This window comes from Phodopus roborovskii, unplaced genomic scaffold (assembly GCF_943737965.1).
Source record: "Phodopus roborovskii unplaced genomic scaffold, PHOROB, whole genome shotgun sequence".
Taxonomy (NCBI): Eukaryota; Metazoa; Chordata; class Mammalia; order Rodentia; family Cricetidae; genus Phodopus; species Phodopus roborovskii.
The window spans coordinates 2,918,445-2,941,898 of NW_026125554.1; the positions used below are offsets into that span (position 1 = coordinate 2,918,445).

Here is a 23,454-nt window from a genome sequence, read left to right on the forward strand (position 1 = left end):
ATAGAAATGGGTTAATAATTAAGACAGAGCTAGCCGATAAGAAACAAGTACCTGGCCAACAGCATAATATCAAATACAGAGTCTCTGTACATTATTTGGGGCTGGCGGCATGGCGGCAGGACAAGACCAGGCGGCGGCGGGCGGAAAAACCATACTTCTTACAAATGGCGCCCAACGTGGCTATAAGAACTTACACTTAAAATTTAACAAAAGCTTAAAAAAGGGTTTTAAAAACATGACCACAGCAACTCTTATAAAGAAAACATTTAACTGGGGCTGGTTCAGAGGTTTGGTGTAGTCACAAGTTTTTCTTCTGTCCTGCTCTATCCAGAGGGATTGCTTTCTCTCCTGCCCACCAGTTCCCGAATAACCACTCCGAGGTTTAATATTAATTACAAACTGTTTGGCCTATTAGTTTAGGCTTACTTTTAACTAGTTCTTACAACTTAAATTAACCCATTTTTATTATTCTATATTTTACCATGTGGTCGTGGTGTTACCTCGTTTTCTGAATGTCTTATTTCTTTGGTGGTTGGCTGGTGTCTCTCAGACCCCGACCTACTTCTCCTGTATCTCTACTTGAATTTCCCACTCTCTCTTTACTACGTGGCTATTGTCCAAATCAGCCTCTTTATTAGCCAGTGGTAATAAAACATATTCACAGCATACAGAGAGACATCCCACATCAGTCTAGTCCATTATCAGTGTGTAGTTTGAATGTAATTGGCCCCCATAAGCTCATTGGGAGTGGCATTATTTAGGTGTGGCTTTGTTGGAGGAACTCTGTCACTGTAGGAGTGTCAGATCTATGCTCAAAATACTCCCAGTATCTCAGTTCACTTTGTGTTGCCTGCAGATCAAGATGTAGAACTCTCAGCTCCTTCTCCAGCACCATGTCTGCCTGTGTGCTGCCATGTCTCACAATAATGTTAATGGGCTGAACCTCTGAACTGTAAGCCACTCAATTAGATTTTTTTTTTCCTTTATAAGAGTTGCCATAGCCATGGTGTCTCTTCACAGCAATAGACATCCTAAGACAGTCAGGATGGTGGGAAGCATGGCCGTGTGCAGGCAGACATGGTACTAGAGAAGGAGCTAATGATTCTACATCTCCATCAGCAGGCAACAGGGAAAGAGAGACACTGAGCCTGGCTTGAGCATTGGAAACCCTCAAGACCATTCCAAGTGCACACTTCCTCCAACAGAGCCCCACCTACTCCAACAAAGCCACACCTCCTAATCCCTCTCAATTAACACCACTCCCTAATGACCAAGCATTCAAATATAGGAGCCTTGGGGGTGGGGCATTCTTATTAAACCAGAACAGTACTTTTCACTAGTGTTTTGTTTTTCAAGACAGTTTCCGTGTAGCCCTGGCTGTGCTGGAACTGGTTGGGTAGACCAGGCTAGCCTCAAACTCAGAGATCTGTCTGCCTCTTCCTCCTCAGTGCTGGGATTAAAGGCATGTGCCTGGCTGAGTAGCAGGTACTTTTAATAAATATCTGTCTAGCCTTAAAATTATTTCTTTTTGGCAGAAAGATAAAAGGGGAGGAGGAAGAGAGTGAGAGAGGTCTGGGGAAAGAAATAAAAGGAGGGAAGTGGGCTCGTGGACCAGTGAGACCCAGAAGAGGCCCGGGAGATCGCGGAAGGCTGTTCCGCGGCTGTCATCATGCCACAAAATGAATATATTGAATTACACCACAAACGCTATGGGTATCGTTTGGATTACCATGAGAAAAAGAGAAAGAAAGAAAGCCGGGAGGCCCACGAACGTTCAAAGAAGGCCAAAAAAATGATTGGCCTGAAGGCTAAGCTCTACCATAAACAGCGCCATGCTGAGAAAATACAAATGAAGACTATTAAGATGCATGAAAAGAGAAACACCAAACAAAAGGATGATGAGAAGACCCCACAAGGAGCAGTACCCGCCTATCTGCTGGACAGAGAGGGACAGTCTAGAGCAAAAGTACTCTCCAACATGATTAAGCAGAAACGAAAAGAGAAGGCGGGAAAATGGAAAGTCCCTCTACCCAAAGTCCGTGCCCAAGGAGAAACAGAAGTATTGAAAGTTATTCGAACAGGAAAAAGAAAAAAGAAGGCATGGAAGAGGATGGTTACTAAAGTCTGCTTTGTTGGTGATGGCTTTACAAGAAAACCACCTAAATATGAAAGGTTCATTAGGCCAATGGGCCTGCGCTTCAAAAAAGCCCATGTCACACATCCTGAGCTGAAAGCTACTTTTTGCCTGCCAATATTTGGTGTGAAAAAGAACCCATCATCCCCATTATATACAACTCTGGGTGTAATCACCAAAGGCACGGTTGTTGAAGTGAATATGAATGAATTGGGCCTGGTGACACAAGGAGGCAAGGTTATCTGGGGAAAGTATGCCCAAGTTACTAACAATCCTGAAAATGATGGGTGCATAAATGCTGTCTTGCTGGTTTGATAGTGACTTCCACTGAAGACTACACATCCTTTGGAAAACATCACTGTGATCTTTCTGAATATTACCAAGCTGCCTTACCCATAATTGTAAAGAAAAAGAAAAAGAAAAACTGCTCAGTTTTACAGTTAGTCTTTAGTTTGGGGCCTAAGACTTATGTTTTGATGTGACTGAGTAGCAAGCATACAAATAGATGTCTGTGAACTAGGAAGTGTATGCAGCAATGGAAAAGCCACCAGTATAGTTTTAAGTACCCGTAAGGTTACTGACCACTTATTTATTGGGTGGGCTAGGAAATTTAGATCTGTTCAAATACATTTCCATCTCATTGCCATTAATCCTAAACAATGGAGCATTTTAAGCACAGGTTTAAATTTATAAAATATTACATTAAAAGAATTATACTGAAAATTCAAAAAAAAAAAAAAAGAAAGAAAAGGAGATGCCAGTTTCCTTTTACTGCAGATGTTTTGAGTTGAGATTTGATGCATGTTAGTCAGCTTTCAGATACTGTCCCAAGATGCCTGAGATAATCAACATAAAAGAAGGGAAGGTTCATTTTGGTGCAGGGTTTCAGAGGTTTGGTCTGTTGTCAGTTGGCCTGTTATACTACCATAGAAGAGCATGGTGGATATCTATTCAATGGTCAGATGGCCACACAAAAGGAATGCTAGGAATCAAACTCAGGTCCTCTACAAGAACAGCAAATCCTCTCAAATGCTAGGCCATCTCTCCTGCCCCAGAAACAGGCTAGCCATCTGAGCTTTTACCAAATGGGTATTTGTGGAACTTTCCAGAACTGATCTATAGGCAAAGGTCACCCACCTTAGACAACATCCAGATTGATCATGTACCTCAGTTAGGGATTTGAGACACTAATTTCCTCAGACTTGGACATCTTGGAGAAACAAAACCCACTGAAAATGGCTTAAAGAAATTCCCCCAAGCAGTAGATACATTTTCACAGAACTTCAAAGGTTTCCACAGAGCTAGAGCCCCATCTCTGACTCCAGCTCTATGTCGCTCCCATTACCTTCTGTTCCAATAGTCACAAGCTCTCCATAGAACTAAAAAACCAAACAGTCTTGGAATTCCATCTCATGGGACTCTCAGAGAATCCAGACCTGCAGCCCATCCTCTTTGGACTCTTTCTGTCCATGTATCTGATCACTGTCCTTGGGAACCTGCTCATCATCCTGGCCATCATCTCAGACTCTCACCTGCACACACCCATGTACTTCTTCCTCTGCAACCTATTCCTCGTTGACATCTTTTTCTCCTCCACCACTGTCCCCAAGATGCTGGTGAACATCCAGACCTAGAGCACAGCCATCCCTTTCACGGGCTGCCTTGCCCAAATGTATGCTTTCCACCTCTTTGGAACTATGGATAGCTTCCTCCTGGCAGTGATGCCATTGACCGGCTCGTGGCTATTGCCTACCCACTGCGCTACTCAGTGATCATGAGCCCACATACCTGTGCACTACTGGTGGGTAGTCCATAGGTGGTCACTAATCTCCAGTCCCTGGTACACACTTGCCTCATGGCCCAACTGACATTCTGTGCAGGGTCAGAAATCCCTCACTTCTTCTGTGACCTCATGCCCCTCTTGAAACTCTCCTGCTCAGACACACACACCAATGAGCTGGTCGCCTCCACTTTCAGCATCATCATGGGCCTCAGCCCACTGTCCTGCATCCTAGTCTCCTACATCTGCATTTTCAGGGCAGTCTTCCAGATCCCTTCTGCTCAGGGCAAGTGGAAAGCCTTCTCTACTTGTGGCTCACACCTCACTGTGGTATCACTGTTCTATGAGACCATCTTTTCTGTGTACTTACAGCCAGCATCCCCCACCTCCTCCCAAAAAGACAAGATGGCTGCATTAATGTGTGGGGTGATCATCCCTACATTGAACCCCTTTATCTACAGCCTAAGGAACAAGGACATGAAGGCAGCCCTGAGGAAGCTTGGCAGCAAAGCTGTCTCATCCCAGCCATAGGGCAGAACAGAAACAAGGTGCCCACAGTGTTCTGGACCATTGTTAGGTGCTTAAGATAGAGGAACTAACCCTAGTCCTGTTCTGAAGTTGTGCAAAGTCTAGCATAGAATACAGCCACTTAATAACACCTTGAAGTACGATGTAGTCAGTGTGTCATAAAGAAATGACCCTTCTGGAGAGATGGCTCAGAAGTTAAGAAAACTCAGTATTGTGCTCTTACAAGGACCCCAAGTTCAGTGTCTCAACCTCCTGAGTGTTGGGATGTGCAACATCCAAATGGGGAAGTGTCAGCACTAGAAAACCTCTATGGATCATTTGGGAAGAATTAGTGACTTGTAGATTATGCCTAAATATGTCCGGTTCATGGCCCATCCTATATCCAGGAAAAACACAGGAAGGATTAAAATTTCTTTTGTGAACGATGCCCAAATTCCCAAATATTGTGTATAAATGTTTGTTTTCATTTAATTGGACTTTGTTATATAAAATTAAATTTAAAAAAAAGAGAAAAAAACAAAAGATATTAAAAAAAATTTCTTTTGTGGGCCTTGGCCTCACCCCCACCAGGAAAGGTAAGTACCTGGGCCCTTGCCCTCCCCCAGCCCTCTAACCCCTAGGCCCTAATCTCTGGAAGCAAATTGTGCTCCTTACTCCTGCCCACTGGGGCAGCCTCCTCATACCCCAAACCATCCAGGACTGCATCTGACGCCATTAAAGCCTTGGCCATGCCCCCACCAGGAGAGGTAAGTACTGGGTGACCCCCAACCCTACCCCTGGCTGGAGGCCCTTAACCTCTAGGCCCTAATTGCCAGAGCACTTGCCCCATCCTGCCCACTGAAGCACCAGAGACCTGGGGGCAGCCTCTCAACATGGCACCTCATCTGCCTCCATCAGACCCTTGGCCCCACCCCCACCTGGTAGAGGTGAGTGCCAGAGCCCCACTCCTATATCCTCCCCCACATACACACCCCTAATCCCTAAATCCTAATCATTAGGGGCATATTGCTTTTCTCATCCCAGCCCACTGAAGCCCCTGAGACTTGGGGACAGCCTCAACACACCCAAATCATCCAGCATCTGTCTCCATTGGAACCTTGGTCCTGCCCCCCCTTCCTGGAGAGGTAGAGGAACCACCTAAGCCACAGGCCCCACCTGCACCCACTAAAGAAAAAGATGTGTAGACATCAGTATGAAAACACATTCAACAACATAAAGAGTAACATGACACCGCCAGAGACTAGGGGTTCTACACCAGCAAGACATGTGCAGCTCAGATGAAGCAGAAGAAAATGACCTTAAAAATAACTATAGGAAGATTATAGAGGCCCTTAAAGAGGAAATAAAAAAACTCCCTTAAAGAAATGGAGAAAAAGACAAACAAAAATGGAAAAAATAGAGGAAAAGACAAACAAAAAAAAAGTGCAAGAAATCAACAAATCTCTTAAAGAAAGCAAGGAAAGCCAAGAAAAAAATCAAACAGGTGAAGAAAACAATTGAAACAGTTCAAGACACAAAAACTGAAATAGAGGCAATAAAGAGAACACAAACCAAGGGAACTCCAGAAATGGAAAATCTGGATAAACGATCAGGAACTACAGACACAAGCATAAACAACAAAATACAAGAGATGGAAGACAGAATCTCGGGTGTTAAAGATATATCAGAGGAAAGAGATTTATCCTTCAAAGACAATGTTAAATCCAACAAATTCTTAGAACAAAATATCCAGGAAATCTGGGACACCCAGAAAAGACCAAACCTAAGAATAATAGGGATAGAAAAAGGAAAAGAAGTCCAGCTCAAAGGCACAGAAAACATATTCAACAAAATCATAGAAGAAAACTTTCCCAACCTAAAGAAGGAAATGCCTATAAAAGTAACAAAAGCTTTAAAAAAAAAAAAAAAAAAAAAAGTCCCTTAGCCACATAATAATCAAAACATTAAACATACAGAATAAACAAAGAATATTAAGAGCTGCAAAGGAAAAAAAACAAGTAACATATAATGGTAGACTTATCAGAATTACACCTGACTTCTCAATAGAAATCTGAAAGCCAGAAGGTCCTGGATGGATGTAACATGAAAAATAAATGATCCAGAGACTGATATTGGGGTTCAAGCTGAAGGTAAGAGAAGCAAAGCAGTCAGCCACTAGCTCTCACCTGTAGCTCAGGCAGGCTGAAAAAGCTGATCCCCACACAAGCTTTCCACCAAGTCTCAAATTGCTGCCTCTCCTCAGTGTGGCTGTAGAACAAATGCCTCATACTGACCTTGCTTCTATCTTATATACATCCCTAATGTTGGGATTAAAGGTGTGAGTTAGAATTCCCTTTTAGATTGATTCACTCTTATGTAGATCTTGGTGGTCTTGGACTCACAGAGATGGGTCTATCTCTTAATCCTGAGTCCTAGGAGGTGTTACCACCACCTCCTAGTTTCTGACTGCTGAGATTAAAGGGTGTGCTTGGCTCCTATGGCTTGTAGCTTCCTTTGCTTTTCTGATTCCTCAGTCAAACTTTAATAAATCATAATTAATATATCACTACAGATAGATGTTCTACAGACACTAAGAGACCATGGATGCCAGCCCAGACTACTGTACCCAGCAAAGCTCTTAATCACTATATTTGGAGAAAATAAGATATTTCATGACAAAACCGGGTTTAAGTAATATATATTCACAAATCCAGCCCTACAGAAAGTACTAGAAGGAAAACTCCAACACAAGGAAGTTAGCTACAACCAAAAACACATAGGCAATAGATAATCACACATTGCCAACCCCCCCCCACAAAAAGGGGGAAACACAAACACACAAAACCAACAACAACAAATCCAAAAATAACAAAAATCAACAACCAATGGTCTTTAATATCTTTTAATATCAACAGTCTCAATTCTCCTATTTAAAAAAAACAGAGGCAAACAGAATGAATACAAAGACAGAATCCATCCTTCTGCTGCATACAAGGAACAGACTTCAACTACAAAGACAGACATTACCTCAGAGTACAAGGTTAGGAAAAATTTTTCCAATCAAATGGACCTAAGAAACAATCTGGTATAGCTATCCTAATATCTAACAAATTAGACTTCAAACAAAAATTAATCAAAGGAGATGATGAAGAGCAGTTCATATTCATCACAGGAAAAACCCATCAAGATGAAGCTTCAATTCTGAACCTATACCCCAAAGACAAGGGCACCCACATTGTAAAACAGACATTACTTAAACTTAAATCACCTTGCTGTAGAGATAGCTTAGCAGAGATAAGAGCACTGGCTGTTCTTCTTTTGGTTCAATTCCCAGCACCCACATTACAGCTCACACATGTCTGTAACTCCAAGATCTGACACCCTTACATAGACATCCATGCAGGCAAAATACCAATGCAAAAGAAATAAAGTAAATTATTAAAGAAAAACTTAAATCACACATCAAAACCCCACATACTAATAGTAGGAGACTTCAAGACTCCACTGTCACCACTGGACAGGACTACCAGACAGAAACTTAACAGAGAAATAAACGAACTAATAGAAGTTGGCTTTAACAGACATCTATAGAACATTCCATGTAAACACACACACACACACAAAAATATTTTCTTCTCAGCACTCCATGGAACCTTCTCTAAAATCAGCCACATACTTAGTAACAAAAAGGAAACTTCAACAGATACAAAAAAAATTGGAATAATCCCCTGTATCTTATCAGATCACCATAGTTTAAAAGTTAGAACTCAACAACAACACAAACTGCAGAAAGCATACAAACTCGTGGAAATTGAACAGTATTCAATTACATCATCCCTGAGAAAAGGAAGAACTAAAGAAAGAAATTAAAGACTTCTAGAATGCAATGAAAATGAATGCACAACAACCAAACTTATGGGACACTTTGAAAGCAGTGCTAAGAGGAAAGTTCATAGCACTAAGTGCCTACATAAAGAAACTGGAGAACTCCACACTAATGACTTTAACAGCACACCTGAAAGCTATAGAACAAAAAGAAGCAAACTCACCCAGGTGGATAAGACTCCAGCAAATAATCAAATTGAGGGCTGAAATCAATGAAATAGAAACAAATAAACAATACAAAGAATCAACAAGACAAAAAGTTGGTTCCTCCAGAAAATCAACAAGATAGACAAACCTTTACCCAAACCAACCAAAAGGCAGAGAGAGAATATCCAAATTAACACAATCAGAAATGAAAAGAGGAATATAACAAATGACACTGAGGAAATTCAGATGATCATCAAGTCATACTTCAAAAACCTGTACTTTACAAAATTGGAAATTTTAAAGGAAATGGACAATTTTTTGGATAGGTATCACACCCCCAAAATTAAAAGAAGAGCAGATAAACAATTTAAATAGACCTATAACACCTAATGAAATAGAAGTAATTATCAAAAGTCTCTTAACCAAAAGAAGCCCAGGCCCAGATGGTTTCAGTACAGAATTCTACCAGAAATTCAAAGAAGAGCTAATGACAATACTCCTCAAAATGTTCCACACAATAGAAGCAGAAGGCTCATTTCCAAGTCTTTTTATGAGGTTACAATTACCTTGATACCCAAAACACACAATGACACAACTAAGATAGAACTACAGATCAATCTCCCTTATGAACATTGATGCAAAAATGCTAAATACAAGCAAATCAAATCCAAGAATACATTACAAAAATCATCCACCATGATCAAGTAGGCTTCATCCCAGGGATACAAGGATGGTTCAACATACAAAAATCCATCAATGTATCTACCACATAAACAACCTAAAAAAGAAAAAACACATGATCATCTCACTAGATGCTGAAAAAGCCGTAAAGAAAATTCAACTTCCCATCATGATAAAGGTCTTGGAGAGATCAGGGATAACAGGAACATACCTAAACATAATAAAGGCAATAGACAGCAAACTGATAGCCAACATCAACTAAATGGAGAGAAACTCAATGTGATTCCTCTAAAATCAGGAACAAGGAAAGATTATCTAGTCTCTCCATACCTCTTCAATATTGTACTTGAAGTTCTAGCTAGAGAAATAAGACAACAAAAGGAGATCAAGGGGATACAAATTGGGAAGAAAGAAGTAAAACTTTCACTATTTGAAGATGATATGATAGTTTACATAAGTGACCCAAAGAATTCTACCAGGGAACTCTTAAAACATCTTTAGCAAAATGGCAGGATACAAGATTAACTCAAAAAATCAGTAGCTCGCTCTGATCCCCACCGCTGCCAGTCCCCAGTCCCCAGTCCACTGCCAGAGCTCCAGGCCTCACCCACAGATCCCCCTATCCCCATGGGAACATCCTGAGTCCCTGCCTGCCTGCCGGATCTTTGACCCCCATTGCCAGACCTCTACTGGAGCCTGGTCTTGGACTCCCCATCGCCCGTCCCCTGCCTGAGGAGAGACCTCCTAGAGAGTTTGGACCACCTAGACCTACAGACATCAAACTTCTGACCACCATAAGCCCATCAGGGAAGTAGCATAGAGAGAGAGACCCCACCTACACCCAAGGAAGAAGCGATGGGAAGATGGCAATACAAGAAAACACCTAACAATAGAAAGACAAGCATAACACCACCAGAATCTAGGGACTCTACACCAACTAGAACGGAACACCCCAAATTAGATGAACCAAAAGAGACCGACTTAAAAACTATCTTCATAAAAATGATAGAGGCCTTCAAAGATGATATGAGAGAATCCCTTAAAGAAATGGAAGAAAAAAACAAACAAAAAATGGAAGAAATGAACAAATCTCTTAAAGAAAGTAAGGATGCCAAGAACAAACAATTAAACACGTGAAGAAAACAGTTCAAGACTTGAAAAATGAAATAGATACAATAAAGAAAACACAAGCTGAAGGAATGCTGGAAATAGAAAACTGAGCAAAGGATTGGGAACTACAGTCACAAGCATAACTAACAGAATACAAGAGATGGAAGAGAGAATCTCAGGCGTTAAAGGTAAACTAGAGGAAATAGATTCATCGACCAAAGAAAATCTTAAATCCAACAAATCCTTAACGAAAAAATCCAGGAAATGTGGAACACTGTGAAAAGGCCAAACTTTAGAATAATAGGCATAGAAGAAGCTCAGCTCAAAGGTACAGAAAACATATTCAACAAAATCATTAAAGAAAACTTTTCCAATCTGAAGAAGGACATGCCCATTAAAGTACAAGAAGCATACCAAACACCAAATAGACTGAACCAAAGAAAAAAGACCCCTCGACAGATGATAATAAAAACACCTAACATACAGAATAAAGAAAGAATATTAAGAATAGTGAAAGAAAAAGGCCAGGTAACATATAAAGGCCGACTTATCAAAATTACATCTGACTTCTCCATGGAAACTCTCAAGGGCAGAAGATCCTGGATAGATGTGCTACAAGTACTAAGAGTCCACAGATGCCAGCCCAGGATACTATGCCCAACAAAACTTTCAATCACTATAGACAGAGAAAACAAGATATTTAAGCACAAAGCCAGATTTTTACAATACGTATCTACAAATCCAGCCCTACAGAAAGTTCTGGAAGGAAAACTACAACCCAGGTACATTAACTATGCTCACAAAGACAAACACAATAGTTAACCCCACGTCCACAGAACCCAAGGGTAAAGCAGGGCAAATATATTCACAATACCAACAACAACAACAAATCTAAAACAAGCATTAACAATCACTGGTCCTTACTTTTCCTCAACAGTAATGGTCTTAACTCGCCTATAAAAAAGACACAGGCTAACAGAGTGAATACGAAGACAGAATCCATCCTTCTGCTGCCTACAAGAAACACATCTAAACTTCAAAGACATTACCTCAGGGTAAAGGGTTGGGAAAACATCTTCCAATCAAATGGACCCAAGAAGCAAGCAGGTGTGGCTATCCTAATATCTAACAAATTAGACTTCAAACCAAAATCAATCAAAGAAATAAAGACAGTCATTTCGTATTCATCACAGAAGAAATCCATCAACACAAAATCTCAATTTTGGACATCTATGCCCCAATACAAAGGCACCCGCATTCGTAAAAGAAACACTACAAAAACCAAAGCTCACATAAAACTTCACACACTCAGAGTGGGAGACTTCAACACCCCATTCTCACCTCTAGACAGAACCACCAGTCAGGAACTTAACAAAGAAACAAAATAATTAGCAGAAGTTATGTCTCAATTGAACATTTAATAGAACATTCCATCCAAACACAAAACAATATACCTTCTTCTCTGCTCCACATGGAACCTTCTCTAAAATTGACCACATACTAGACAACATAACAAACCTCAACAGATTAAAAAAAAAATGGAATAGTCCCCTGTATCTTATCATACCACCATGCTTTAAAATTGGAATTCAACAACAACACAAATTGCAGAAACCAAACAAACTCATGGAAACTGAACAATGTGCAATTGCACCATACCTGGGTCAAAGAAGAAATAAAGAAAGAAATTAAGGACTTCCTAAAATTCAATGAGAATGAGGACACAACATACCCGAACTTATGGGACACCTTGAAAGCAGTGCTACCAGGTAAGTTCATTGCACTAAGTGCCCATAAGAAGAAAACAGAGAATAGTCATAGTCGCACTAGAGAATTAACAACACAACTGAAAGCCTTAGAACAAAAACAAGCAAACTCACCCTGGAGGAGTAGATAGTAGGAAATAATCAATTTGAGGGCTGAAATCAATAAAGTAGAAACCAGGAAAACAATATAAAAATAATCAATGCAACAAAGAGTTGGTTTTTAGAGAAAATCAACAAGATAGACAAACCCTTATCCAAACTAACCAAAAAGCAGAGAAAGAACATGCAAATTAACAAAATCAGAAACAAAAAAGGAGGACAAAATAAAGGACACTAAGAAAATCCAGACAACTTTCAGTCATACTTTGAAAACCTGTACTCTACAAAATTGAAAATTCAAAGGAAATAGATAAATTTCTGGATAACCATCACTTACCAAAATTAAATCAACAACAGATAAACAATTTAAATAAACCTATAACCCCTCATGAAATAGAAGCAGTCATCAAAAGCCTTCCAACCAAAAAAAGCCCTGGGCCAGATGGGTTCAGTACAGAATTCTACCAGAAATTCAAGGAACATCTAATACCAATACTCCTCAAATTGTTCCACACAGTAGAAACAGAAGGTCCATTACCAAACTCTTTTTACAAGGCCACAATCACCCAAGCCACACAGAGACACAACTAAGAAAAGAAAACTACATACCATTATCCCTCATGAACATTGATGCAAAAATACTCAATAAATTGCTGACAAACCAAATGAAAGAATACATCAGAGAAATCATTCACCATGACCAAGTAGGCTTCATCCCTGGTTTGCAGGAATGGTTCAACATTATAAAATCTATCAACATGATCTACCATATAAACAAACTGAAAAAGAAAAACCATATGATTATCTCCCTAGATGCGGAAAAAGCCTTCGACAAAATTCAACACCCTTTCATGATAAAGGTCTTTGAGAGATCAGGGATAACAGGAACATACCTAAACATAATAAAAGCCAATACAATAAACCAACAGCCAACATCAAACTGAATGGAGAAAAGCTTAAGGCGATTCCTCTCAAATCAGGAACAAGACAAGGCTGCCCTCACTCTCCATATCTCTTCAATATTGTACTTGAAGTTCTAGCTGAAACTATAAGACAACAAGAATCAAGGGGATTCAAATTGGAAAGGAAGAAGTCAAACTTTCACTATTTGCAGATGATATGATAGTTTACATAAGTGACCCAAAAAACTCTACCAGGGAACTCCTACTACTGGTAGACTCCTTCAGCAAACTAGCAGGATACAAATAAACTCAAAAAAAATCAGTAGACCTACTTTATTCAGACGACAAAGGGGCTGAGAAAGAGATCAGAAAAACATCACCCTTTACAATAGCCACAAACAACATAAAGTATCTTGGGTAATGCTTACCAAACAAGTAAAAGACCTGTATAATAATAACTTTGTGTCTTTAAAGAAAGAAATTAAATAAGATACCAGAAAAATGGCCATCTTGCCAAAAGCAATCTACAGATTCAATGCAATCTCCATTAAAATCCCAGCACAATTCTTCACTGACCTTGAAAGAATAATAATCAACTTTATATGGAAAAACAAAAGACCCAGGATAGCCAAAACAATCCTGTACAATAAGGGAACTTCAGGAGGCATTACCATGCCCAACTTAAAGCTCTACTACAAAGCTATAGTCCTGCTCGTATTGGCACAATAATAGACAGATAGACCAATGAAATGGAATCGAAAATCCTATTAACCCACACACCTACCAACACCTAAAACAGCTAAAATATACAATGGAAGGAGGAAAGCATCTTCAACAAATGGTGCTGGCACAACTGGATAATGGTGTGTAGAAGACTGCAGATATCTATCGCCATGCACAAAACTCAAGTCCAAATGGATCAAAGACCTCAACATAAATCTAGCCACACTGAACCTTTTAGAAGAGAAAGTGGGAGGTACCCTTGAACAAATTGGTACAGGAGACCGCTTCCTGAATATAACTCCAGTAGCACAGACACTGAGATCGACAATTAATAAATGGAACCTCCTCAAACTCAGAAGCTTCTGTAAGGCAAAGGACACAGTTGACAAGACCAAGCAGCAGCCCACAGACTGGGAAAAGATCTTCACAAGTCCTACATCTGACAGAGGGCTCAAATCCAAAATATACAAAGAACTCAAGAAGCTAGTCAACAAAATACCAAATAACCCTATTTTTAAAATGGGGTACAGAACTGAAGAGAGAATTCTCAATAGAGGAAATCAAAAAGGCTGAAAGACACTTAAGAAAATGCTCAATATCCTTAGCTATCAGGGAAATGCAAACCAAAACAAGTTTGAGATACCATCTTACTCCTGCCAGAATGGCTAACATTAGAAACACCAATGACAGCTTATGCTGCAGAGGATGTGGAGAAAGTGGAACACTCCTCCACTGCTGGTGGGAGTGCAAACTCCTCGTACAGCCATTTTGGAGATCAGTATGGCGGTTCCTCAGGAAAATGGGAATCAGTCTACCACAGGACCCGGCAATCCCCCTCTTAGGCATATACCCAAATGATCCACATCCATGCAACAAAGACATGTGCTCAACTATGTTCATGGCAGCATTGTTTGTAATAGCAAGAACCTGGAAGCAACTTAGATGCCCCTCAACTGAAGAATGGAATGAACTGCGGGGGGGGGGGGGGGGGTGGGAATGGAATCTTGAAATTCACAGGCAAGTGGATGGCACTTGAAGAAACTATCCTGAGTGAGGTAACTCAGTCACAAAAAGAGGAACATGGTATGTACACACTCATATATGGATTTTAACCCTAGAGCAAAGGATCACCAGCCTATAATTCACACTGCCAGAGGAACTAGGATACAAGGAGGATCCTAAGAGATTCATATAAGGTCCCTCACAGAAGGGGAAATGGACAGGTTCTCCAGAGTACATGGGAAGTGGAGGGGCAGTGAGGAGAGAGGGAACTAGGAGAAAGAGAAGGGGAGGAGAGAAAAGCATGTGGGTGGGACTAGGAAGATTGAGTCAGGAGAGGAATAGACGAGAGGAGAGAGAGACCATAAAATAGGGAGCCATTATAGGTTTGAAGAGAAAACTGAATCTAGAAAAATGTCCAGAGACCTACAAGACTGAACCCAACTAACAATTTGAGCAACAGTGAAAAGGCTACCATAAATGCCCCTCCCTGATGAGATCGATGACTAATTTATCCACCATCATAGAGCCCTCATTTAGTAGCTGATGGAAACAGAAACAAAAGCAGACACCCACAACTAAACATTGAGCTGAACTGGAATCCAAATGTGGAGACAGAGGACAAAACTAGGCTACAGAAACACATAGAGACAGCTGACCTGAACAAGGAGGAGCTAATGGGCCCCCAGATTGATAACTGGGAAGCCAGCATGGTACTGACTCAAACCCTCAGACATGGGTCTCAGTTAGAAGGCCTGGGCAGTCTAAGGGACCTCAGACAGTGGAACCAGGATGTATCCTGGTGCACAAAAGGACTTTGGGGTGCACATTCCCCATGGAGGGATACTCCCTTAGCCTAGAAGCAGAAGAGAAGGCCTAGTCCCTACTCCAAACCACTTGACAGATTTAGATGACACTTCCTGGAAGGCATCTCCCTATATGTGGAGTGGGGGGAATGGGAGGGGAGGGGGGTATGGGAGGGTCAGAGAGATGGAAAGAGGGAGGGAGGTAGAGGGAACTAGGGTCAATATGTAAAATACAAAAAAAATCAGTAGCTCTACTATATATAGACAATAAAGGGGCTGAGAAAGAAATCAGAAAAACATCACCCTTTACAATAGCCACAAACAACATAAAGTATCTTGGGGTAACTCTAACCAAACCATTGAAACACCTGAATGACAAGAACTGTGAGTAATTAAAGACAGAAATAAAAGAAGATACCAGAAAATGGAAAGATCGCCTATGCTCTTGGATAAGTAGGAGCAACTTAGTAAAAATGCCAATCTTAACAAAAGCAATCTACAGATTCAATGCAATCCCCATCAAAATCCCAGCACAATTCTTCACAGACCTTGAAAGGACAATATTCAACTTTATATGAAAAAAACAAAAGAACCAAGATAGCTAAAACAACCCTGTACTTCTGGAGGCATCACCATCCATGATTTCAAGCTCTACTATAGAGCTATAGTAATGAGAACAGCCTGGTATTGGCACAAAAACAGACAGGTAGATCAAAGAAGCTGAATGAAGACCCTGATATTAATCCACAACCCTATGAACACTATTTTTGACAAAGAAACTATACAATGGAAAAAAGAAAGCATCTTCAACAAATGGTGCTGTCGTAACTGGATGCTGACATGTAGAAGACTGCAGATAGATCCATATCTATCTCCATGCACAAAACTTAAGTCCAAATGGATCAAAGACCTCAACATAAATCCAACCACACTGAACTTCTCAGAAGAGAAAGTAGGAGGTACCTTTGAACGAAAAGGCACAGGAGACTGAATGTAATGCCAGTAGCACAGACACTGAGATCAACAATTAATAAATGGGACCTTCTGAAACTGAGAAGCTTCTGTAAGGCAAAAAGACACAGTCAATAAGAAAAAACAGCAGCCCATAGAATGGGAAAAAATATTCACCAATCCCACATCTGACAGAGGGCTAATTTCCAAAATATACAAAAAACTCAAGAACCTAGTCACCAAAACACCAAATAATTCCATTGAAAAATGGGGTACAGAACTAAACAGAGAATTATCAATAGAGGAATCTAAAATGGCTGAAAGACACTTAAGAAATTGTTCAACATCCTTAGCCATCAGGGAAATGCAAATCAAAACAACTCTGAGATACCATTTTATACCTGTCAGAATGGCTAAAATGAAAACCAAAAACAACAGTTTATGCTGGAGAGAATGTGGAGAAAAGGATCCTCCACTGCTTGTGGGAGTACAAACTAGTATAGCCACTTTGGAAGTTAGTATGGCAGTTTCTCCCAAAAATGGGAACCAGTCTACCTCAAGATCCAGCAATTTCACTCCTAGGCATATACCCAAAGTATACACATTCATACAACAAGGACATCTGTTCAACTATGTCCATAGCAACATTATTTTTAGTAGCCAGAACCTGGAAGTAACCTAGATGTCCCTCAACCAAAGAATGGATACAGAAAATGTGGCACATTTACACAATGGAGTACTACTCAGTGGAAAAAACAATGGAATCTTGAAATTCACAGGCAAATGGGTGGACCTAGAAGAAACCATCCTAGGTGAGGTAACCCAGTTACAGAAAGAAAAACATGATCTGTACTGACTTATATACACATATTAGACATAGAGCAAAAGATTACCAGATTACAATCCATACCTCCATGGAAGCTAGGAAACAAGGAGGACCCAAAGAGAGACATACATGGTCCCCCAGTAAAGGAAAAGGGACAAGAGCCCCTGAACAAATTGGAAACAAGGGGTGAGGGAGGGAGGGAGGAGAAAGAGGAAAGAGAAGAGGGGAGAAGGAGAACATGAGGGATCAGGAAGATTGAATGGGGAGATGAATAGAGGAGAGCAAGAAAAGAGACACATCAGTACAGGGTTTAAAGAGAAATCTGGCACCAGGGAATTATACAGAGACCCACAAGGATGACCCCAACTAGGGATCTAAACAATAGTGGAAAGGCTCCCTTAAATGCCCTTCCCCTATAATGAGAATGATGTCTACCTTAAATGCTATATTAGAGCCTTCATCCAGTAGCTGTTGAAAACAGATACAGAGATCCACAGCTAAACACTGAGCCAAACTCCTGGAATCCAGTTTCAGAGAGGGAAGGAGGTGAGGAGTGACAAAGGGGTCAAGACCACACTGGGAAAATCCACACAAACAGCTGACCTGAGCAGGTGGGAACTCATGGACCTCAGTTTAACAGCTTGGGAACCAACATAGGACCAGACCAGACCCCCATGAGCATGGGTGTCAGCTAGGAGGACTGGGCAGTCTAAGGGACCTCTGACAGTGAAATCACAATGTATCCCTAGTGCAGGAACGGACTTCAGGAGCCCATCTCAGCCAAGATACATGGGGGGAGGGCCTAGGCCCTACCCCAAATAACTTGACATATTTTGATAATCAGACATGGAAGGCTTCACCCTCCCTGGGGAGTGGATGGGGAATGGAATGAGGGGGTCAATGTGGGGCATGGGAGGGAGAGGGAACTGGGATTGATATGTAAAATAAGATAAAATATATTTTTTTTAAAAAAATGAAATTACAAAAGATATATTAAAATGGAAAGATCTCCCATGCTCTTGGATAAGTAGGAAAAGCATAGTAAAAATGGCCATCTTAACAAAAACAATCTAATTTGGAAATCAGTATGACAGTTTCTCAGAAAGTGGGAAGCGATCTACCTCAAGACCCAGCAATACCACTCTTGGGCATATACCCAGAGGATGCACACTCACACCACATGGACATCTGTTCAACTATGTTCATAGCAGCATTATTTTTAATAGCCAGAATCTAGAAGCAACCTAGATGCCCCTCAACAAAAGAATGGAGTACTACTCGAAGTTAAAAACAATGACATCTTGAAATTTGCAGGCAAATGGATGGAACTAGAAGAATCCATTTTGAGTGAAGTAACCCAGTCACAGAAAGACAAACATGGTATGTACTCTCTCATAAGTGGGTATTAGACATAGAGCAAAGTATAACCAGCCTACAACCCACAATCCCAGAGAAGCTAGGAAACAAGGAGGACCCTAAGAAAAGCATGCATGGACCCCCGAGAAGGGTCAAGATCTCCTGAGTAATCTGGGTGTTGGTGGCACCTGCCTTTAGTCCCAGCACTCAGGAGGCAGAAGCAGGTGGATCTCTGTGAGTTCTAGGCCAGCCTGGTCTACAGAGCGAGTTCCAGGACAGGTTCCAAAGCTACACAGATAAGCGGAGGGGAGGGATGGAGGAGAGAGAAGAGGGAATAAGGGGATGAGGGAGGGGAACATGAGGGATCAAGAATTTCAACTTGGGAGAAGGGCAGACAGAGGGAGCAAGGAAAGAGATACCTTGATAGAGGGAGCCATTATGGGCTTAACGAGAAACCTGGCACTAGGAAAATCTCCAGTGATCACCACAACCATGACCCCAACTAAGTATCTAAGCAAAGTGGATAGTCTACCTTAAATGCCCGTCCCCTATAATGATATTGATGGCTACCTTAAATGCTATCATAGAGCATTCATCCACTAGCTGATAGAAGCAGAAGCAGAGATTCACACTGACTCAAAGGTATGAGTCTATTCCTGCTGTTTTACAGATACCCAAATGCCTGCTTTTTTCTACAATATGGATTTCAATACAGATTGGTAATACTAATATATCTAAAATTTTTACATCTTTTTGTAAAATAAAGTTCATATAGACTTTAGGGGATCAAAAGTCATAAAGCTTGGATCCACTTCTCACAGGTCAAAAGGACTCCAGATAAGTACAGCCTGTTTTCCCACCTGTCTATTCCTGAGGATGAGATTTTCTCTCCTGGTCTGGTGACTCCTGCTCTTCCCAATTACTAATACTATGGGCCTAAAAAGTCCAACTAAGTACATAAATTTTAACTTCTGTTCCTAGTTTAAATGTGTCTCAACAGGTTTCCACTTCTGGCAGACACATCCAAGCATCAGTTGCTGACTACAACCTGCTCCTAAAGACTGTGAGCTCTGCACTTGCTTCTGATGTGGGCCAGACCAGCCGATGTGAACACTCCATCTCTTCAGCAGAGTCTGCAATCCAAATGCTTCTGGTAAACACCCCATTGCCTGGATTCCCTTCTTGCTTTTGATTAGCACTTCAGCCTGCTTGAGCCCTTGACAACAATGCCCAAAAGTCAACTGGAAGTAGTCATAGAAAACAATACATCATCCTTTGTTCCCTGGTTAAGATGCTAAGTCAAAAGGAAACACCATTACATAGGGGACAAAAATGGCAATAGATACAAATGTCACTTCCCTAGAAAAATCTGTCAGCTAATGGCTCACAGGGCCTGTTACCACCCCTTTGAGCCCCTAGCAGGCATGACCCATGATTGGGTCCTGTCATCAGTACTTGTAGAAGTGGGGAATGAAGGGCTCAGACCCTCACCCAGCTCCCTGCTTTGGCAGCCATGACAAGCTGCAAAAAGGACCCAGTAAGACATAGGCCCCAACTCAACAACATGTACTGTGTTCCCGACTTTGCCTTCCTGCAGCTGCAGCTGACCAATCAACACAGGACAGGTTGCCCATGCCCAGAGGTGTGCCAATCCTGAGACTGTTGCTATATAACTAGCGATCCCCAGACAACCCCCCTTCCTCTACCCCAATACATGCCCTGCCCCTCTGCTGCTCAAGGTCCTTCTTGCCTCACCTGCTGTGTCAGACGGACGGAAGACCAGAGTTAATACAGTTACCCTGTAAAATTAAAGACTTTGCTTTTGTATCAGATCAGGTCTCTTGGTGATTTGGGTGGTTCAGAGTTTGGGCACAACAACAGCTAAGCACTGAGCTGAACTCCTGGAATCCAGTTGTAGAGAGGGAGGAGAGATGAGCAAAGGGGTCAAGACCATGTGGGGAAGCCCACAGAAACAGCTGACCTGAGCAAGGAGGAGCTCAAGGACTCTAGAATGACAGTTGGGGAACCTACATAAGACTGAACTAGATCCCCTGAACATGGTTGTCAGTTGGGGGGCTTGGGCAGTCTATGGGCCTGGTAGCAGTGGAACCAGGATTTAGCCCTGGTGCAGAACAGGCTTTTTGAAGCCCATTCCCTGTGGAAGGATACCTTGCCCCAAATGATTCCCCATGGAAGGCCTAACCCTCTCTGAGGAATGGATAGGGGGTGGGATGGGGAGAGGGTGGGGGGAGTAGGAGGACAGAAGGGAGAGGGAAATGGGATTGATATGTAAAATAAGATTGGTTTTTGTTTTGGGGTTTTTTTTGTTTTGTTTGGTTTGGTTGTTTGGTTTGTTGGTTTGGTTTTTTTGAAATTTTTTTTTTTTTCCTTCCCGAAGCATAGTTTATCTGTGGCTTTGGAGCCTGTCCTGGAACTTGCTCTGTAGATCAGGCTGGCCTCGAACTCACAGAGATCTGCCTGCCTCCCTAGTCAGAGACTAAAAGTGTGTGCCACCAACACCCAGCTAAAATCGGTTCTAATTTAAATTTTAAAAAGTGAAAAAAGTAAGTATCAGGTGAAGTGACTATTTTTTTTCTTTTGTCTGTTTTTGGGAGTCTTTTCCTTCTACTGGGTTGCTTCATCCAGACCTGATATGAGGGCTTGTATCTAGTCTTATTGTATCTTGTTATGCCATATTTGGTTGAGATCCCTGGGAGGCCTGCTCTTTTCTGAAGGGAAATGGAGGAAGTGTGGATCTAGGTGGAGATGGGAAGTGGGGAGGGGGGGGAGGGGATTTGGGTCAGGATGTATTGTGAGAACAATAAATTAAATAAATAAATAGTTTCACTGACAGGTTTGCTCGGTATTGGCTTAAAACAAACAACAAGCAAAAATACAAACAAACAAACAAGGTGCTGAAAGCCAGGATTTACCATCAGCTAAGTATGAAACTCATTTTATCTACCAGTCATTACATTTATCGTTTTTTGAGACACAGTTTCTCTATGTAGCCCTGGCTCACCTTGAACTCCCTATGCAGACTAGGGTGGCCTTGAACACATAGACATCTATCTGCCTCTAACTACCAAGTGCTAAGATTAAAGGTATGTCCCACCATACTAGGCAAGTTATCACGTTTTAAACAATATCCCTGCAAAGTAAGTAAAGTGGCCCCTTGTTCCTAGTCTTGATAAGACATAGGATGGCTCTAGATGTATTATAGAGCAGGGTCTACAAGCTGCAGCTCGGAAGGCAAACACAACCCACAGTTTGGTTTGGTATAGCTGACAAGTTGGGGGTTGTTGTGCCCAAGTCATGAGGATCCCCAAAGACCACCAGGAAGAGACAGACCCATTGATACAAATGCATATTGTTTATTGTTCATCCAACAATGACAGGAACCTTGTCTAGCTGGCTGACGCAGAAGCCACCAGAGGAAGTGAGTTCCCTATCTGCTGTCTGGTTTTTAAAGGCTAGTAGGTATGGGTTGGTGTACCAATTATTCTCATTGGTCAATGCTGAGAGGGAACATTCTGTGGTTTCTATGGCTTTGTCTTGTTACTTGCTGGTGGCCTGTAGTTTTCAGAATTGTATGGTGGAGACTACAGGGGAGGTTAGTTCCCAGGAACCAAGTATCTAGGAGGCTGGGGGCGTCTGGAGATTCTTTGTGCTCAGTTTTGGCCCTAGGCTCCAATAGGCCAGGGGATCTGGAGTTTCTTTGTGTCATGTACTGAGTCAGAGGCCTACATGTCTTTTCTGTAGCCCGTCATGGCTGCTAAAGCAGGGGGTGAGTGAGGGTCTGGTCCCTTTATTAGTTTACCCATTTCAGGGGTGGCTTTTAATTTTCTCTGTGTTTAATTTGTTTTTATGTCTGTTCTTTGAGATTTTGTATTCTTTGTTTTTTTGTTTGTTGGTTTTTTCTTGTTTTTAAGATTTACTTTGTTTTTCTTTTTATTTTTTATCAATTTATTTTTTATTTTTATTTTACATATCGATCCAGTTCCCTCTCCCTCTTTCCCTCTCTCCCACCCTCACATGCACCCCGACCACCCTCCCCTCCCATCTCCCCCCTCCCACTCCACATGTAGGGTGATGCCCTCCAGAAGGGGTCATCTAAATCTGTCAAGTCATTTGGAGTAGGGACTAGGCCTTCTCTCCTGTCTCTAGGTTAAGGGAGTATCCCTCCATGGTGGATACATCCTGGTTCCACTGTCCGAGGTCCCTTAGACTGCTCAGGTCTTCTATCTGAGACACATGTTCAGGTGGTTTTTGTTTTTCTTTTGTCAGGCAGTGATGACACACACCTAATTCCAGCACTCAGGAGGCAGAAGCAAGAAGATCTCTATGAATTCCAGGTCAGCTTGGTCTATAGGGTTTCTCTGTGTAACAGCTCCGGCTGTCCTGGAACTCACTCTGTCAACCCGGCTGGCCTTGAACTCACAGAGATCCACCTGCCTCTCCCCCCCTACCCACCCACTCACCCCCACCCCCAGTGCTGGGATTAAAGGCATGCATTTTGGTGTCTCACTACAAGTAGCAGGCTCTTCCCAGATTTGAAATCCTCCTGCTTCTGCCTCTAAGTGCTGAAGTATCAGTTGTGTTCCACCACCTGCCACTAAGTGCTGAAGGATCAGTTGTGTTCCACCTTCTGCCTCTAAGTGCTGAAGGATCAGTTGTGTTCCACCTTCTGCCTCTAAGTGCTGAAGGATCAGTTGTGTTCCACCACCTGGGTCCCCATTCTTATGTTCTGCTTTGTTTTAATTGTGAGGGGGAAAAATGAAA

The 23,454-nt window shown here is 41.7% G+C and overlaps 2 protein-coding genes across 2 annotated transcripts; both read left to right on the plus strand.

Annotated features, from left to right (window-relative positions):
* The first annotated feature begins 1,637 nt into the window (after nucleotides 1-1,637).
* LOC127216689 (ribosome biogenesis protein NSA2 homolog) lies at nucleotides 1,638-2,487 on the plus strand. The gene has a single exon (XM_051177496.1). It carries the CDS (start codon nucleotides 1,670-1,672, stop codon nucleotides 2,447-2,449), a length of 780 nt encoding a protein of 259 aa, XP_051033453.1. The 5' UTR covers nucleotides 1,638-1,669; the 3' UTR covers nucleotides 2,450-2,487.
* Nucleotides 2,488-2,966: 479 nt separating this feature from the next.
* On the plus strand, nucleotides 2,967-4,445 carry LOC127216527 (olfactory receptor 1I1). The gene is given in 3 exon segments (XM_051177229.1): nucleotides 2,967-3,025; nucleotides 3,495-3,856; nucleotides 3,859-4,445. Coding segments are annotated over 3 exon segments (1,008 nt in total).
* The last annotated feature ends 19,009 nt before the right edge of the window (nucleotides 4,446-23,454 follow it).